The sequence below is a fragment of the Lycium ferocissimum genome, chromosome 1 (assembly GCF_029784015.1).
Source record: "Lycium ferocissimum isolate CSIRO_LF1 chromosome 1, AGI_CSIRO_Lferr_CH_V1, whole genome shotgun sequence".
Taxonomy (NCBI): Eukaryota; Viridiplantae; Streptophyta; class Magnoliopsida; order Solanales; family Solanaceae; genus Lycium; species Lycium ferocissimum.
In genome coordinates this window covers 4882702-4902766 of record NC_081342.1, presented here as the reverse complement: position 1 = coordinate 4902766, position 20065 = coordinate 4882702, and the positions used below count along the sequence as shown (strand labels likewise).

Here is a 20065-nt window from a genome sequence, read left to right as displayed (position 1 = left end):
GGAGGATAGAGAGGAAAACCTTAATTCCCATCTCCCTATTATTATTAAGGAAAATAAATTATTTTAAAACAATAATAAACTCAGTGTAATTCTATAAGTGGAGTACAAGAGGTAGTGTGTACGCAAACTTACCCCTACCTTGATAAGCTAGAGAGATCCTCGACTAAAAAAAAAAAAGAAAAAAAAAGAGGCAATAGGAACAAGCGAAAACAACACCAAGATAATAAGATAACCGAGCCAAAGAAAGGAAAATAAATTATTTAGAGAAAAAATTCCAAAAATTATCATTGACAAAAAAGGAAAAAACCCTAGAAAACCTTGAACCTAACCAAAGAGGAAATGAAATAAGTATTAAAAAAGAGATATTTATTTAAGTTGTTACTACTATTTACTACTACTATATTATCGTAAGAAAAAGATATACAGATAGAGATACACAAAGACCCCAACCCATATTTCTGTAATTATATCTGACGTTATGTGAAGTATATAAATATAAAAGAATAAAAAAAAAGTATATATATAAAATTATATTTTTTTAATTTCCGCCTCTTCTTCCACCTCTCAAATCTCTCTCTCTCTCTAATTTTCTGTTTTTCTCTACACAGCTTCCATTGACAAAGCTTTCAGGTCTGCTTCTTTTTATCGATCTAATTATTTTCTTTTTATTAAATTGGTTAATTCTAATTTCCCAAATTTGTTTTTTTTTCTTATATAATTAATTCTAGCTCCCCCCTTTCTATTTTTTTTGTGTTTTAGGGTTTATTTTTTTTTTTCAATTTGTGTTTTTTTTTTACCGTTCTTGATATATGGGGTGTTGATTTTTGTACTTTGTGTTTATGGGTTTATGTCCAATTGGGTTTTTGGTAAATTAGTAATTTTTTTTTTTTTTGTGGTTTCTTTTTGATTTTGTGGAAGTTGGGTTTGAATTAGGGTTTATTGGGAGTTATTCTAATGTGGGTTTTTCAGGTATTGTAATTGTGAATTGTAATCTGTCCTTTTTTATTATCTAGTATTAGCATTGTGTTTTTATTTTATTTTTTTAACTATCTGTTACTTCATTTGCTTTGTTTATCTTGCTTTTTGCTGTCGTTGTTTGCCCTGCTTTGATTACACTTCTTTTGAGTCGAGGGGTTAGGTCTGCGTATATCCTATCCTCTGGGATTACAATGGGTATGTTGTGTTATTGTTATAATCTATCCTTATTTAAAATATGTACAAACATGTTGCATTGCTTTCTATAAAAGAAAACTTTGGATTATTATATTTTTATATGGATACCCTAGAATATACAATCCAAGGATATTGTTAGAACTTTTAGATGTTCAGGTTCATCCTTTTGCATTGCTTTTACGTTTTGAATTTAAGTTGGTAAACGTGTGAAAACAAAGGTTTTTGTTTCTATATTTAATGTGGTTTAATCTTTTTTGGATGAAAAAGGCGAAGCTTTTAGTAGTTTGGTGGGAGTTGTGGGGTGAGAATGGCTTCAAGTGCATCCGAGGAAGCAGGTAGCGCGAGGTCGTTGGAGGGAGCATCTAATGGCCAGCAGAGATGCCAATCTAGTGAAGCGTTGGCTGAATGGAGGTCTTCCGATCAGGTGGAGAATGGGATAACGTCAACATCGCCTCCTTACTGGGATAGTGATGATGATGAAGATTCTGGTATGCTGCTTGCCAATCTCTATGTTTTTTTCTCTTCATACTTTTGAAGTTTTCTTTTGAATCTTGAAAGATGTTGCTTGCCAGTTTCAATGTTTTTTCCCTACTTTTTTGGGGAAAAGGCATAAGTACCCCCAACTTATGACCGAAGTTCTAGGGACACACCTTTCCTTTCGACGTAGAAGTCGAAAAGAAATACTTTCAGTAACACTTATTCCAACAACATTTCGGGGGGGTCCTATTACCCCCCGAACTATTTTGAAGTGTATTAATATACCCTTTGGTGCTGAGGAGCACAGGGAGTGTGCTCATTCTCTTGGAGGCATGTGAGAGGCGAAAAATAAGCTAATTTTTGTATTAATATAGACACATGTCCATTTTCAATTGGACGTTTCTACAATTAATTAGTACACATAATTAACATTAAAACTTAAGCTGATATCTTTTAATTAATTGCTTTCCTTTTTAATTAATTAACACGTTTTCTATTTTTCTCCAAAAAGTTCAACGGATAGAGGGTACGAAATAGGCAAAAACAGAGAGAGCACGGGGAGTAGAGGCATCGGGGAGGGAAAACAATTTGGAGAGATTTATTCGCCGGAAAAACAACGTTCCATCGTGAAACCCATCACTGTCAGCCACCTCTGTTCCGTCAATTCCACCGCCGGTGCCGTTGTCGAACCACCAGTGACGCCACCTCTGTTCCACCATGCCTTGAATCGTCTCAATCTTCACCCTCTCCGGCAGATCCGTAAATCACCGTCCCTAGCATCCCTGTTCCACTCATCGAACCACACCTGTTTCACCCAAAACACCACAAGACCTCTAATCACCAAAGATCAGCCACCGCTCAACACCGGATAACTCCATAGCCGCTACCCATTTCACAAATTCACCTCCATTTTTGCTACTAGTCAAAGGAGAGCAAAAAGAACGAAGAAGAAACAAGAGAAAAATGGAAACAATGATAAAATGATGTGTCAGGCGCGTGTATACCGTATACACCGCATCCATTGTAACTGGGGTTCGGGTCCACATCAGCACATAAGGTGCAAAGAAATAAGAAAAAATACGTCTAGGGGGGTAAATAGGACACCCCCCCACCCCCTGGGAAAAGGAAAGGTGTGTCCGTGGAACTTCGGGTATAGCCCAGGGGGGTACTTATGCCTTTTCCCTACTGTTTTTAAAGATCATTTGAAGTTCTGTTGGCTTGTTGAAGTTGCATAGTTGGGGAATGAGTTTCAGGAGACTAATACTTAGTTGAGGGAAGTTGCACCATTCATGTGATAGATTGGGAGTTGCTTGCAGTTCTTTCAATGCAGAATTATCTGCATCCACCATTATTCTGTTCTGCAAAAAATTGTGTGGGATCATTGCATACTTCTTTTTGGATTGACATCCCTTTCTTCTTTGGTGTTAGAGCTCTGAATATTACTGAGTTTGAGTTTGAGTCTTGTTAATAGTGGTCTAGTTAGTTTAATGTCTAGTTCAGATTTACTAAACTACTTACTCTGAAGATGAACCCTTAGAATGTCAATTAAAATTGATTGCTTATGAACTATACCTGTCATTGGTGCATGGTCTTTCTCTTGTTCTGCGTGCTACTACATCGGGATCCAAGATTATGTAATCTAGAACTATCTCAGCACTGTCTCTGTTTCAAAAAGTATATTTGTCATTGGTGGTCCTTATGGGGATTTCTTGATGATGTGAATTAATTATTCGGTTCTAAGTTTGACAGGGTGTTCAGTAATCTGTTGTTTGACGGAAACTTGCCTTTTTTTTTTTTGGTGTAAGGAATCCTTTATTTATGGGAGTTTTTTTAAATCTTATTACAGGATTGAGGTGATGCTCCTTTTGTTTTTAGATCAACAGAAATTTTGTTGTTGAAGAAAGTAACTTGTTGATTGATGTCTATATTGTTTCAACATATGCTACAGGCAGGCTTTTATAATTTATACCCAGTCCTCATCTCAAATTGTGTTCTCTGGATTCATGTTGTATCAACAAGAATAGCTATTTGGGACTGACTTGACTATCTCATTCAAAACCTTGTCTAAGACTGCCTGCTATTTGCTGTGGTTGCCTTTGGATATAACCATCTCTTTGCCAATATTTCCTGGCTAATCGATAGTAGACGAAACCTACTTATATATTTCTTTACCTAAATCAGTTCCGTCATTCTCTATCCTTACCTCCTCTACATCCGTAAGCTCTTATTGTCACCAAAGGCGCTGATAATCAACTCCAACCTCCTCTTGATGTCCTTTTTCTAGTCTAGAAATGTAAAGTGAACAACTCTAGTTTTTCAATGTATAAATTCTAGGAGGTTTCATGACCTTTGGTACTGCTAGTGCTCTTAGACCTAAGCAATAATGTGAAGTAGATTCTACCAGAAGTAACTTCTTCTCCGCGGTGGAATCTGGTGTTTCACAATTGTGATCTCATGAGATCCAAATACACTATAATCGAAGAGTAGTTTTCTAATACAGCTCCTTTACTCCATTTTATATTTGCTTTTCTCATTTTGTGGTGGGGGCTGATGCTGTACTGTTGATTAAAAAGAAGCAGCCGTAACTATCTTTAACTGTTTTTTTAAAATTAATATTGTTTTTTTTTTTTTTTTTTTAAACTAACTTTCTGTTACTGTTAATCAACCTGATTCCGATAATGCATGTGTTTCTTAATTGCCATAAGTGGACTCTGAGTTGTGTGTGCCTCTAGGCTGTGAGACTACTATTGTTTATCCTTTTGTATCTTTTTACATGCTTATTGGAAGCCCCTTTGATTTATTTATTCAGTTATCCTCGTTTATTGTTCTTAGGACCCAAACCTTCCGAGCTTTATGGGAAATATACCTGGAAGATTGATAAGTTTTCACAAATTAACAAGAGAGAACTTCGGAGTAATGCATTTGAGGTTGGAGGCTACAAATGGTATGATATTTTTGGGAAGAATTATCTTGTGACACATACTTGTTTGGTGGTCCTTTTTTGTTTTGGCCGGAAAGAATTTATGCATTTTCATCTTTCTAACTACTTGCAGAACGAGATATGTCTTGTTGAATGAGCAAAATTATGTATGCCCAGTGTGCATCAATTTCAAAAACTACCTGCTGATGCTTTCCATTTGTCTATGGATTCCTACCTGGATAAAGTAAATTGTAGCAATTTCAAAAAAATAAAGTAAATTGTAGTAGGAAGAGTTGGAATTTTCTAGTTTCTACTGATAGAGTTTAGGAAGTTAGAAGTTTGTGGAGTAAGTTATTTATGCGCGTACTTTTCATTAGTTTGGATCATGTTTCTTTTTTGAAAAAGATAAGTTTGGATCATATTTCTTTTTTGAAAGTTTGGATCATGTTATGTTGGTTTAGAATTTAGAAGTGGAACCAGGATATAAGAAAGAGAAGAGGAAGGGTTATTCCCGGTGCTCTGTTTGGAAGTAAAATCAGATGAGCATATAGAAAATTGTGGAGTAAGTTATATGTGCATACTTTATTTTTGGTTCGGACCATGTTAGGTTTGGGCTAGATAAGGAGTCAGGAGAAGGATTTAACAAAAGAGAAGAGGAAAGGGTTTTGCGGTGCTTTTGTTAGTTAGTAAAAGCAGAGGGACGTGCTTTCGTGCAGTCATCGTTACAACCCTATTTGAAATTGGATGAACGTAAGGAATTAAATCCATTTTTACTTCCTGCTGCACATTTAATAGATGACCCGAGAAAAGTATAGGAGCCTCTTCCCTGCACCCTCACACTACCTTTTTTTAGGGAGAGATGGCATGACTGCTAACACTGTTAGTTTACTCTTAGAAAATAGGCTGACGACTGCTGGAGTTTGATCATTAGGTTCTCCATTTCATTGATATAGAGGTAATCGTAGACACTATTTATCTTGCTTCCTGTTAAGTTTTGTAGTTTGGGTTGTACCAAGTTTGATATTCTTACAGCCTTAATGGACGTTTACTGTAATCTTGTATGCTTGTTTATTCCACTTATTGAATGACAATTACCAGTTCAGGAATTATGAATTACTGACAAATGCTTGTGATCAAACTGTTCGCCGCAGGTATATTTTGATTTACCCACAAGGATGCGATGTCTGCAATCATCTCTCTTTGTTTCTATGTGTGGCTAATCATGACAAACTCCTTCCAGGTGTGATAATGTTGGTAGTTCACCCTAAACTATCTTCAAAGTGGTGTTGTAGCTGTGATGTTGATATTTTCTTTTCTCTTGATAAGAACAGGTTGGAGTCATTTTGCTCAATTCACGATTGCTGTGGTGAACAAAGATCCTAAGAAGTCCAAATATTCAGGTGGGTAAATTACATTTGGTCTTTTGCATTGGATCTTGAAATCTTTGCATGTTCTTGTTAACACAGTTGCAAATTTCTGCAGATACATTACATCGATTCTGGAAGAAAGAGCATGATTGGGGTTGGAAAAAGTTTATGGAGCTTTCAAAAGTCTTAGAAGGATTTATCGATGCTGATACCCTCATAATTAAAGCTCAAGTTCAAGTTATCAGGTCTTTTCTCACTTTAATCTGTCTATTTTCTAATCATATATATATATATATATAAAAGCAGGCCAAAGGCCCGCTGACGTGGCGCTCTCATGTGGCAGGGTTTCTATTTATCTATTTTCCTGTTTTTTTGCTGCTTTTCCTTATTTTCATTCCATTTATTATTAGTTCCCTATAATTGTAAAAGACTCAAGCGTTGCCTTCTTTCCGTTTCAAAATAAACGGTTCAATATTTACGGCACATTTAAGGACCCAACCGTAATATGAGGTTCTTCTTTCCTGGCATGGGAGGCTTTTCCCCAAAAACTTCTCTTTTACCCTCTTAATTCAACACAAACTCTATTGTTAAATTCAAAATATTACGGCTTTAATTGCATTTTAGGAAAGGAAAACGGAAAACCAGTAGTTTAAGGTTACGAACTTGTTTTATATAAATTTATGCATCTTACATTACCTATGGCAGGGTTAGCTATAGCCTAATAGCATGATTTTCCACCACCATTTGCTAGTCTAATTACGTGTTTGGTAAACACCAAAGTGCTCATAAGCCAAAATCAGTCAAAAGCCATAAGTTATAAGTTGGTCACCTCCAACTTGTGGCTTGTCAACTTATAAGCACTTTTGGTTTGTCCAAGCTGGTTAGTTATTTTAATAGAAAAGTGCGTATCAACACTTCTTTCACCAAACACTAACGACTTATTATCAGTTTCAACACTTCTATCCAAACACGTAACTATTTATTTATGAAATCAGTTTCAACACTTATAAGGAAAAGTTGGGAGATCAATGATTTGTGGCCCGTGTTTGTTGTATGTCCGCAACGGTCATGTTAAGCGTGGTTCTTAACATGGACATGATGATGTTTAAAAATGTTTTTACTTTGTATATAGCAGTGTTCAGGAAGGCACTCACCTTCCTCGCTAGCAACAGCCAAAGCGTGGCGTTTTTCAAAAGGCGAGGCAGAATGGCTAATGGCGAGCTGTGGCTAATGGCTAGCAACAGCCAAAGCATGGCGTTTTTCAAAAGGCGAGGCGAGGCAGAATGGCTAATGGCGAGCTGTGGTGACGCCTTTTGATTTTAAAAAAAAAATGTGCCAAACTTAAAACAAAACAGAATAAAGAGAGCAAAAGATTATTTTTACCTAGGGTTTCACTTTGACTTTCAGAAGCAGTTACCATCTTCCACTTTCAGGTAAGATTATATATGCATATTTAATATTTTAATTTTTTGTGTTAATTCTCGCCTCGCTTCTAAAAGGCGCTCGCCACGCCTCGCCTTGCCATGAGGCGTGAGGCGAGCCCTTGTCGCCACGGGCTTTCGCCATCCTAAACACTGGTATATAGATAGAGACCTAGGAGACGAGATAGTTTTTTTTTCATACGAAGACTATAATTTTGGAAGTTTTAGTCTATCTTTTAAGTTTTCAGATTAACTTTTTTATTCATTTTATCCGTTATGCTAAGTTCTGTGGATGTCGTGATGGATCTCATATAGTGATTCTGACTATGCTCTTTGTTTGTAGGGAGAGAGCTGATCGTCCCTTTCGTTGCCTTGACTGTCAATATAGGAGGGAGCTTGTTAGAGTATATTTGACCAATGTTGAACAGATCTGCCGCCGTTTTGTGGAAGAACGTCGAGGAAAACTTGGAAAGTTGATAGAGGATAAAGCTAGATGGTCGAGGTAAGGTGTAAATTTTCTAAATTGTTTACCTGGTTCCGGAGACTGTTAGCCTAGATAGTTGTCTAGCTTCTAATATCTATGTTTTGTCATGTCTTATTTAGCTATTTCAGTTGAGGTAATGAATGTGGATAATATTTTCTGTTGAATGACATATTTGTTCTCCTTAATCCTCATGTAGGCAATGCAATATGTGTTTGCTTTTGTATTTTTGATGTTTATAGCATTTTGTCCATAACTTTCTGACTTCTCACTTGACATTGAAATTCAGCTTCTGTGCTTTTTGGCTGGGAATGGACCAAGATTCTAGGTGCCGCATGTCTCAGGAGAAATCAGATTCGATTTTGAAAGTGGTGGTCAAACACTTCTTCATCGAAAAAGAGGTTACATCTACTCTTGTCATGGACTCTTTGTACAGTGGGCTTAAGGCTATTGAAGGCCAGATGACTAAAGGCAAGAAAGGAAAGGGGAAATATTTGGATGCAGAAGAACAACTGGTTCCTATTGTTCGTTTGGACAAAGAGATGTTTGTCTTGGTGGATGATGTCTTGCTTTTGCTTGAGAGGGCTGCCTTGGAACCGCTGCCTCCAAAGGATGAGAAAGGTCCCCAGAACCGCACAAAGGTAAGTTACAGAATTCCATGGTTGAAGACCTATTCAGAAATGATACAAAATTTATGGCACCTAATGCAATTGTGTCTTCCTTCATTGCTGGAACTATGGGTGCTCACGATTGATAATGTTGTTAGCGAGCTTCTATACATCTAGTCTAATACTGGACTAGGGTTTCTTGTTATTGCTGCTTAAGGATTTATTTCTTTGTTTTAGCAAAATCTAGATTAGCCCTTCTGTCAGAGGCTTTATAATAGACAAATATGCTTCAGCAATATCCGCTATTTGTGGACATGCATCTGTTATGATTCATTGATGTGTTTGGATACGTCTTAAGCTGCTTTTGTGGATAAGCTACTGAATGTTAGTAAGAATGAGATTGATCTTTTGGCTAGTCGTAGAAGGAATTATCAAGTAGTCATGCACCAAGGCTAATAACTGTGAGTGAACTTTGGTTGTTATGGATGATATTTGAACTGGATCCTATTTCAATGCCAATAATAACTGAAAGAATTGTATATGTGGCCAAGAGTTAGTTTAGTCAGATTCACTTCTCTTGCTGCTTTTTTTCTTCTTAGTGGATAATATCTATTCATTCCGATTCACTTATTCTGCTATTTTTTGGTTTAGGATGGTGCTTCCGGAGAGGAATTTAACAAAGATTCCATTGAGCGTGACGAGAGGCGCCTAACTGAACTAGGTCGTCGAACCATTGAGATATTTGTCCTTGCACATATTTTCAGGTAACCGTTTTAATCACTTATTTGCTATTAACTGTGATCAAATGCAAAACTAACTGGTTGCAACGCGCTCCCCCCCCCCCCCCACACACACACACACACCCCAAAAAAAAAAAAAAGGAAGAGAAGAGATCTCGTTGCTATTGCTGTTGGAATGACTATCCACGACTCATCGAGTTAATCTGTTGCGGACTTAAAGTTAGAAGAGGTCTAAATAGATTTTCGAACCTCAAATTCGGAAGCAACTGCATTGATGTGGGGGCCGGGGGGGGGTGATGTTGTAGCTTATCTTAAGATTGTGTAATGAGCGGCGAAGCTTGTCTAATTTGTGGTAGTTGTCATACTGCAGTTTTTGATTGTTAACAGCGACTTGATTATACTAATAAAACACAATTTACCTTCTGTAGTAAAATAGAGGTTTCATATCAGGAAGCTGTTGCTTTAAAGAGGCAAGAGGAGCTCATCCGTGAAGAGGAGGCTGCTTGGCTGGCTGAAACTGAGCAGAAAGCTAAAAAAGTGTCTGACAGGGAAAAGAAATCAAAGAAAAAACAGGTACATGTCCTTTTGCACATGTTTTTGGTAGTGATTACTCAGCTTAGATATCAGAATTTTTTTTTTTAAATATACTGGAACATCTGTTTAAGTGAAGTCTACCAGATCAGATAAAAAGCTCCTGTATCTTTTACATTGTCTTTGTTAGCTGGTACACGTTGCTGAGTCTTCACATGGGATGAAAATTACTTGCCAGCTAAGAGATGCTGGGCTGTAAAATTTATACCCCTCCTACACAGTGGAATGCTTTAGGTATTAAAGGTTTGAGTGTCTGTTATCAGCTATTTAACTTTAGGGGACGAGGAGCAAAGTTAGCCTTTTCTTGAAATTCTTTTCATGCGCAAACTGTGGTTATAGGATATGCCAGCTCGAGTGTTTATCTTTGGTTTGAAAACCATGGTTTCAATTATTGTCATCAACCATTTCACAAAAAAAAAAAAAAAAAAAAAAAAATAAAATAAAATAAAATAAAATATTGGCATCATTAATGTAGTTTCTATGCTGTATCAAATGATTGCATATTCTTCCCCCCTGCACCACCTAAATTTTGTTTTCTAATACTCCCTCTGTCCCAATTTATATGACACACTTCCCTATTTAGTCAGTCCCAAAAAGAATGACACATTTCCTTATTTGGCAACAATTTCACTTTAAACTTTACCTTTTATGCTTAACGAGATGATTTATTATCACACAAATATCTTTGCTTTTTTTTTTTTTTAGACCACAAAGTCTCCTTTATTTCTTGAACTCCGTGCCCAGTCAAACTACCTCACATAAATTGGGACGGAGGGAGTAGCTGCTTATGCAGAGAAACAATATTCTCCATGAAAATGTGTAGAAAGTATGCGTTATAGTAGCAGGAAAAAAAAAAAAAAGAAGAAAGAAAAGAAAATAGACGAAGTGAAAGAAGGTTAAGGAGAAACTAACAAGAATCTGTGCTGAGCTGATTCAAAGTTGTAGACTTTGTCAACTAGTTTGTGCGCAAGCTCTTAACTGTCTGTTGAGGGTTAGTGTAACATATTTATCCTTTTCGCCTCCTGAAGAAAGTGTTTTATTACATACACTTTATCATTCTGACCTTGTATTTCAGGGTAAACAGAAAAAGAACAATCGCAAAACAAAGGATAAGGGGAGGGATGAAAAAACTTGTGTTATTGAGCAAGAGAAGAGTGAACGAGATGGAAATGACTACGAGATTGAGGAGCCAGAGGCAGCACCTGAAAAACCAGATATGCTGGAAGATGTATCAGATGTTTCTGATTCAGTCGATTGTGTGCCAGAAGTAAACCATCCTGATTTTGAAGACAGAGGTGCAAGTCCTGTCAACTGGGAGACGGACACCTCTGAAGTGCATCCTTTGACAGAAACTCGCTGCAGTGGGTTAAATAGCCTTTCAGCTGCACAGAATGGTATTTCAGGGAGAAGTCTTTCTGTTATGGATGATAGTTCATCAACGTGTTCTACAGACTCAGCTCCTTCAGGGGCTATGAATGGGCCTTACAGAGGGACTTCTTCGAACCATAAAAACCAGAAATCACCTAGCAGGTAACCTTTAATATTTTTTGCATCTGTAAATATCTTTTGTGATGTCTGTGGTTGTTCTAATTGCTGGTGTGTCAACTTTTCAGAACGGTTAATCACAGATGCAAGTCAACTAGTAATGCGACTGACTTGGCTAGTGAAATACATAGGCAGCCATTAGATGCTCTTCCAGATGCAGGGAAGCTAACTAATACAGCTATAAGTTGTGGGGCAACTAGATCCGAGTCTCACGCTATAGCGCATTCACATGAGCAGGAAGTGGTGAAGAAGGTTTGTCATTTTCTCCCATTGTGCATTCATCTCCTACTCAGCTGGAATTGACTCCATTTCATCCTAGAAGAAAAAGCTTTACTGAGGATTGCGAGTTGTAGCACTCAAAGCATATTTATGGATCTTTTGCTTGTTCTTTTTTATTTGGGATTTTTACTTGGTCCCTCTCTTATCAGCATTTCCTTCATGTTTCTTTATATAGTGAACAAAAAGGAGATGAAAGAAATTAAATAATGTTGCAAGCTGAGTTTCCAGTTCTTTTTTCTATTTGTGCCAAAAAAAAAAAAAAGCATGTATTCCTGAAATAGTGATGAGCTGCCAAGGTCCTTTTTTAGTATGCTTGCTTGTTACTCGTTTGTTCTTTTTGTTAATTAATTTTCATATTTTCTTATTTTAGAGGCAATTTCTTTACTGTGGAATATGCCATGATTCTGCTGATGATTTTTTTCAGTGAATTCCAACTTTCATGCCATGTTTTCTTGTATGCAGGAAGTAATAGTTTCACAGCAAAGAAAGCTGACTGAGCCTGATTCAGAAAGACCTCCCTTGGAGAAGCCACATGTCATATCTCCTCCTAGAAGCCCTTTAAAAGGTGTGTCTGCCGTTCAGTCGAAGTCAGAGCTAAAGGTCTCGGCCACAAGTGATCCAAACTCTGTTAAAAGATTGTCTTCGGACAGTCCTAAGCTGACTCATAAGTCAATTACTTTGGCTAATTCAGCTGAAACTGCTGTGTTGTTGAAGGCTGATCCTCATAAAGGTATAGAGCGACAAGTGGTGGAGAAGCCCTCAGTGCATTCAGTATCTATTACACCTCAGAACTTCCAATCTCATCAAGTGAATGCCTCTGCTACGACAACTGAAAAGCCCAAATTACAAGTTCCTGCCCTGTCCAGACCTTTGAGTGCTCCTGTAGTACCTGGGCCTAGGCCTGCTGCCTCTGTTGTTTCCATGGTTCATACGTCGCCATTACTGGCCCGTTCAGTGAGTGCAGCAGGTCAATTGGGCTCTGACCCTTCACCAGCAACCCACAGTTATGTTCCTCCTCAGTCCTATCGAAATGCAATTGTAGGCAATCCTGTTTCTGGAAGTCCGGCTGGTTTTAGTCAACCCTATTCTCCAAGTTCAATGGTTAACAGTTCGCAGCCATACCCTCAATCACCTTCGCTGATTTCCGGGCCATTATTTTTACCACAGGGTTCAGAAAGAATAGAACCTAGTTGTATCAGACCAGGTTTTTCATATGGAATGATGAATCATGATAACCTGCCGAATGGACTTCAATGGGAGAGTACTTCCCAGAGGGACAGCAGGAGTATATCTCGTGATCATCCTTCAATGCTAAACGAGTTTCAAAACTTTGATGTGTACCAGCCTGTAAGTAGGACCCATGATCACATCCCATCCGAGTTTCCAGCCTGCACGTCTGGTCGTCAGTCCCAGAGTACGGCACTGGCTGATGAATTTCCACATCTTGATATCATTAATGACTTGCTGGATGATGAGAATGGAATTGGAAGGATTTCGATGGGTCCCACCACAAGCTTTCAAAGTTATAGCAATGGGTCACACCATCTGAATCGACATTTCTCTTTCCCTGGTGATATTGGGATGTCTGCTGATTTAAGTCCTTCAACAAGTTCCTGTAGGTTTGAGCGAACGCGAAGTTATCATGATGACATCCAGCATAATTTTTACGAAGGCCCTTTTGATAGTGCTAGGGATATGATTCGGCAGCCTAATCCACGATTTATAAGTGGGCAGATTGATGGGTTAGTACCAAATCAGTGGCAAATGATGGGTTCTGATCCATCATTTCTTGGAATGAGGACTGCAGAAAATGATCCCAATTACCCATATCACGTCCCTGATTACTCGAATGTGGCTTGTGGTGTAAATGGCTACGGAGTATATAGGCCTCCAAATGGTCTTTGATAATAGATGGCGCGGTCTTCCATTATAATAATGTCCTAGAGGAGAGCATTTGGTATTTGGATAGTGGAGTGAGGTTGTAACCCTCTGGCAAGGAAACATTTTGTAAAGAGTGATTCTGCCCTTCTTGGTTTCCATTTTTACTAGCTTTGAAAAATGTGGCTTTTCTATCACCCCAATTGGGGTTTTGATGTTTTTAAAAGTTTGGCCTTCTCTTTCATGAAGTCTCATTCTATGGTGTGTAGTGGTGGTACAGTTTCATGACTAGGCATATCAATAGTTTCTGAACAAAAGGAGTTCCGGATTGATAGTTTTCTTGGTCTTTTTATTTTTATTTTTTAAAATTTAAGCCATTCACCCAGGTTTTCAACCCCTATGATGATGGGGAGTTCGGCTTGGACCCCTACCGCGTCAATTCCACAAAGACAAAATTACAGTGAGAGGAGGGCATAAAACCATCCCTCTTTTACATCCATAAGAGAAGGAAAAGAAATAGAACAAGGAAGGCGGTGTCTAAGCTCACAGAAAAGGTGGAATGACCCATTAAGGATTCTTTGTACGAGAATCCTTATTTGTTCAAAAACCTTTAGCCAATCCCTTTCTTGTTTTTGTCGTGGTCTCATGTGTGTAGATATACCAGTTATGGTATTGCTATCAAAAGGTCTAATCCAACGCTCTACTAATCGCTTAGAGGGGTTACAGGCCTATTGAGGAACTGATATGATTCATCACTGAATTCTGGAAAGAAGTTTCAACTCTTTTTGTCCAAGATTTGAATCAAAGGGGTAGCCATTTAAGCATTAATCAAGATGTTAGCCAGGACGGGTAGGCAGGTACGACAAAGCACACAAGATGACACATGATTGTACTGGTCAGCTTTGTGTTGGAGATTGACAATTGACTGGCGCTGTTAATGAACAGGGTCAAGCTCACCTTCAATAGGCATCCAATATCTGAAAAAACAGACCCTTTTTGTTATGAATATATTAATTTATGTGGATGTCCACTGCACAAATGTAATCCCTCACTATTCCTCACCATCATGTTCCACCTCTTCCATGATCTTAAATCCTTAATGACATGTCTCCCACCTCCTCCATGATCTCATATTTTAGTTTAATGCCATGTTTATGGCTTAGCTTTTGTATGCCTCTACGTAACACTATAAATAGAGGCATGAAAACTCATATTGTAGTCATCTGGAAACATATGGAAGGAATAAGAAAAACTCTCCTCTCTTGTCTCTCTTTATCTCTTTATTATTCTTCCTTTCATCTTTTGATGTATTATACTAACTCTTTTAGGTTAATTTTGCAATACTTTTACTGTTTTCTTATTATATATGTCTATTATTTCTTCTATTTTGTTCACTTATAATTGTATTCATTAATACCTCTGCCCCTTTTTAATGCCATTTCTTCTCAATTCTTGAACATTCAAGTATACACAGCATTGACTAAACTATCAAGTAATTCTCGCAGAAATCAGAATCACGTTTACATCAATCAACTCACGTTTAATTGTCATGCACGTACATAATTAGTGCATTTCAAAATAACAGACATCATTTTTTCACGTTCACTACTCAATACTACTGCCCCCATCCGTTTTATTGTATATATCTATATTTAACTAGGCATGAGATTAAGCAAAAATCAGAAGTATTCTTAGAAAAACGTAAAGTTTAAAGTTAAAGAATTTTTAAATATTGAAAGGTATTATTATTCTTAAAACATATCAAGAAAGAGCCGTATAGAAGTACTATGCGTTATTGCGTTATGTACTTCTCTGGGTTATTAATAAACACATTTGATTACCATGCCAAACCCAAAAACTGAAATAGTAATATCAAACATATAAAATATTCGATCAAACGGATCAAATGTAAGTGGATTAATGTGAATCACCATAATATATTGTGATTACCATTTAGCTGATGTATAAAATCCTCATGCGTTGTGGTGGTTTATCTTAGCGTAGACAAATTGGGCATTTCATAATCATAAAGGAGACCTCTTTTTCAAAATTATTTTTTGGTAGTCTAAAATTCAAACGACCTAATCCTGTTCACATTAAGTTCCACGTAAACAGTACGGTAATCAAGTAAGCTCCTATATCTGGCAAAGCAGCAAATAATATTAATTTTATACTACATTTTCAACCTAACCTTCTTTAACAAACGCTGTTTTGTGCTCTAAGTATCGGTATCATTGGATTTTTAACAAATTTAAGGAGTAACTATCCAACTTTCCTAGTTCTTACTATTTCGTATTACATGGCATTTCTAAGTCAACACTTTATAACAAATTTTGCCGAAGTCAAAAATTGAATAACAAAAATACTACTACTAAAGAAAAGTAGTAGTAAGTCATTGAAACACGTCATGTTTTATAGAAATTCCTTACCTATAAATATACTCAGTGACATCTCATAATGCCCATACCCTCATTAAAGAATTATGGATTCCGTTAGAAGATTCATTTCATTATTTTTTATTGTCTCTATGGTTTTAACTACAAGTAACTTATCATTATTAGCAGAAGGTGCAAGACCTTTGAATATGGATGAATTGATAGAGAAAGAAGCCATCCTACTAATGACATCGTTGCCAAGAGGTCGAGTTCCACGATCTGGTTCTTCTCCTTGCACCAACATTCCCGGCCGTGGCCACCACGGCTCTTGCCATTGAACAGGTGAATATTGCCGGCAATGCCTACCAAAAGACGGATCCAAGATTTAAACTTTAAAGGTTTGAGGTTGAATGTCCTTGCACCAACATGCCTAGCCATCGCCACCGCAACACTTGCCATTCGAACATGTGGATATCGCAGAGCGCAATCAGTAGATTCAGGATTTAAACCTTATAAGTTTGATGTTGAGTTCCGTCACAACTCATTAGATTTATTGGGTTAATGAGTTATTGTATTTATTTAATGAATTTCTTAAACATGTACAAGGTCTGAGCAGGAATAGGATAAAATAATATTTTTCTGATATATATAAACTTTTGAATCTCATTTATACAAGGCAATTTTTTATTATAGTGAAAAAGGTAGGTAGTTCAGGTGTTGCTTTAGGTCGCATTCAAATTTTCTGAATTTTCTTATTGAAATTTCTCGTTCCGCCATTAGATTCAAGCCAAAATTACTGGGTTCGAATAAGCCCATAACTTATTCTTTACATCCGCTCCTAATTCCTGCCCGTAGTATCGAGAAAGGATGCCTCCTCACAGAATGTTGCATTACATGCCTAATTTTTTTTTTTTGGTTTGCAAGGGCGGTTCAAGGCCAAAGCCACTAATAATGCAATGGCTTTGGGCCCCCAAAATTTTTGGGGCCTCATTTTTATTAAGTTTCATGGCTAATTCATTTAAAATATTATTGTGACTTATAATACTTTTATGCAGTTTTTAAGTATGTAAATTGTTCGGAAAAAACTTAAAAATTTGTACGTATGTCTGATTCACGATAAAATAGGGAAGTTTGACTCTCGAAATATACTATGTCACATAAATTGAGATAGAGGGAGTACACAATTTTTATAAGAAAAAATAAAGAGAAGAAATTGTTTTAGTCATGTGATTGATTAGCTGTATTTAGTCAGTTGATTATTATTTAGAATAGATTGATTTGAAAAAAATGTTATTGAATTATTCCTCATGATTATAAAACAGTAATTAGTGACTTCACATTATATATATATATATATATATATATATATATATATATATATATATATATATATATATATATATATATATATCGATCTTTCCTTTTTTTCAATAAAAAATAAATAAATTAGGGCCTCTCTTTAAAGTTTGATTTAATTAGGCCCGCAATCTCAAGACGACCCTGATTGTTTAGCAGATATTTAATCAATATCGGTAAAGTTGTATTAAAACAAGGTTAATTGCAAGTCCAAAGACAACAATAACGTAGTAATTTCATTGCCAAAAAAAAAAAAAAAATCTGTCAAGACGAAAGATGATCGATATTATACACCATTATATTCGTTAGACTAAGCAAATGATCGAAAAAGTTGTAAGTTGACATTAATGTTATGTTTATAGGTGAAATCACCAACCTAATCTCTTTTTCATTTTCTTTTTTAAAATATGGGAATGTCCATTCCGATATATAATTACATGTGTAATTCCAATTATCAAAAAATTAAAGATACTTCTTTTCCTATTAAATTGTATTTCATTCTTTTAAAATTTGGCCTTACTCTTAGTTTTCTTTGTAATGGTCCCTTGTTTTTAACCAGCCATGGAAACAAAGCAAACTTCCATCAATGAAGTTTCACCATTTAAACGAATTCAAGGCAAAGGCACACATGTTAATGATACCAACACATATAATTCCTCCACTCCGTTGCTATGCTTCATGGAATTGCTGAAAATTAGCTAAATTTCCAGTTTACCATCAATTACGTTTATTCTTATGTTAATTATTCAGCAAGCTGTAATTTGGTAAATTCACAGGCGATTCAAAATTATAACTTGATGGGTTTAACCTAAGATTCTTGGCACTCAACTCATATGTATAGGATTTCGTTTCAATTGCGTGCAAATATCATTCATCCAATTGATCATTGGCTAAAAAAGGTGAAAACCATAAGGTTTGGTGGTTTGTATATATTATAATAATCAGGAAGATATTTTATGTAAGATTAACTAACATTTCTTTCTTGTGGGCTTAAAATATGTACTAACCAGTCTCCAAATCTATGGTACGCCGACTAAGCAAGCTCCTATATTTGCCAAAGCCAGCAGATAATATTATTTTTAATACCTTTTCAACCTAACACTCTTAAAAAACAAATTCTGTTTGGAGCCAAGAATCCATGTCTTTGGATATATCGGATAGGAAACTAAAGGATCAATTCAACCTTCTTACTTCTTGCTAGTTGCTACCGTTGCCATTTGCCAAGTCAACACTTTCAAACGCATTTTGCCCCTCAACACTTTCAAACGCATTTTGCCAAAGCAAAAACAAAAAAACCAGGCTAGACAATCGGAAGAAGAAAAACAAAATTACAATTTGGTTGAAAAAGAAGCAAATCTATAGATACCATAGTCGATCACCATCGATAACAAAGAAAGGATCTTTCTAAATCACTTTGTGTCAACAGGCTGCTACATACTCATATCGTTGATGGCCACTTACTAGACCAATCTATAATCTATGTGTATACACTTCGAGCTCACCTCCCAGAGGCAGATCCAGGATGATTTGAAGTTTATGGATTAATTTCTACAATGACCTGAAGTTAATATATAATAATAACCAGGTTCACAATACAATATTTATTAATGAATATATTAACGTGTACAGAGTACAAATAAAACTATTGGGTTCCTGTAAATTTGTAGCTAACACATCGGATCCGCCCAGTCATTTAAAAAAAAAAGAAAGAAAGAGAGAGATCTGCCCTGTTACCAACTAACTTCTCACCCATAAAATCTTAGAAATGAAAGTATGCGAAGGAAGTCAACTGATAATATATAGTCAAAGGAAAATGAAAAGGTAAAAAACTAGCTAATTATATTGACAATGATTAATTGAAAAGTTCAGAAATTATATCAAGAACCATATGCTATTTTACCTAACTCAAAAACTGTTTGTTGTTCTTTGAAAATTTTAGACCGTCGTGAAATGGATAAGGTGTACTGGCGAAACTCTCTTTTAGTGGAAGATGACTGTACGTGCATGCAACATAAAGTTACAATATGTTTCATATATAGTGCATGAGAAAAGAAAAAGAAACAAATATATTGCGTAATGCATTTCATGAAGCTTTAAAATTGGATACGAGGAAGAACTCGAAGCTGCGCTTTGAGTTGACAATACAAAATTGGTGGCTGGTCAAATATTTATATTTTTAGTGAAATGCCAAGGAGGAGGATATTTTAAACGAGAAAATTAGATCTCTTGGTCTCTTACAATTTGAATAGAAGAAAATGACTTTTTCAGATCTCTTATCTGTAAAAAAAATGAAGATCTCTTGTAAAGGGTCATAAAACTAAAAAAAGTTTGTAAAGGGCTAAAAAATCATTTCTCCCATCTCGGAGAGTGATTATATGCTAAAAATTCTTCAGTTTTACTTGTCAGAAATTTAAAATGATTCTTCCTCTATTTCATTTTATTGTGATACACTGTACTTTCCTAAAAGAATTAATGGCATATTTTTTATATTTTAGAAAAATTAAACTTTAAATTTCTCATTTGATCCGTACATACAAAAGATATGATTTTATAGCCACAGAAATATCACAAACTCATGTTTAAGATCACAAGTGTGGCACCTGTGATTGTGGGCGCCCCAACGAGGACGGATCACAAAGAAGGCCCTGACACTGACAAACTTCTGAAGTGAATTCCACAAGGTTTTAGTCCACTTCTGCTCAGTTGAAAGATAACTTGGTTTAATGTCCCTATAGACAAAGGTATTATTCTATTTTCTTATTTTTCGTAGAATCATTTAACTCTATCGTATGTCTTATTGCACAATTTAACCTTTTCTGTAGAACGCGTGTGTATATTAGCTAATTTAAGGAGC

General features: G+C 36.2%; 1 protein-coding gene across 2 annotated transcripts; it reads left to right on the top strand.

The window, feature by feature from the left end:
- Positions 1-506: 506 nt before the first annotated feature.
- Positions 507-13722, top strand: LOC132068749 (TNF receptor-associated factor homolog 1b-like). Of its 2 annotated transcripts, none has more exons than XM_059462554.1 (13): positions 507-630; positions 1441-1661; positions 4483-4594; positions 5722-5810; positions 5902-5970; positions 6053-6182; positions 7702-7860; positions 8129-8480; positions 9099-9211; positions 9616-9760; positions 10854-11308; positions 11392-11575; positions 12065-13722. In XM_059462554.1, exons 2-13 carry the CDS (start codon positions 1481-1483, stop codon positions 13505-13507), a joined length of 3432 nt encoding a protein of 1143 aa, XP_059318537.1. In that variant the 5' UTR covers positions 507-630; positions 1441-1480; the 3' UTR covers positions 13508-13722. The 2 variants fall into 2 exon arrangements, with proteins under 2 accessions (XP_059318537.1, XP_059318461.1); XM_059462478.1 differs by having other exon boundaries at positions 5722-5820; positions 5897-5970.
- The last annotated feature ends 6343 nt before the right edge of the window (positions 13723-20065 follow it).

Bases quoted from the DNA above. Each gene is read 5' to 3' on its own strand.
- LOC132068749 (XM_059462478.1), top strand. From the start codon at position 1,481: ATGGCTTCAAGTGCATCCGAGGAAGCAGGTAGCGCGAGGTCGTTGGAG. The intron at 5,821-5,896 runs GTTGGTAGTTCA...TCTCTTGATAAG, and splicing joins CTCCTTCCAGGTGTGATAAT to AACAGGTTGGAGTCATTTTG. The intron at 8,481-9,098 runs GTAAGTTACAGA...TTTTTGGTTTAG, and splicing joins GTCCCCAGAACCGCACAAAG to GATGGTGCTTCCGGAGAGGA.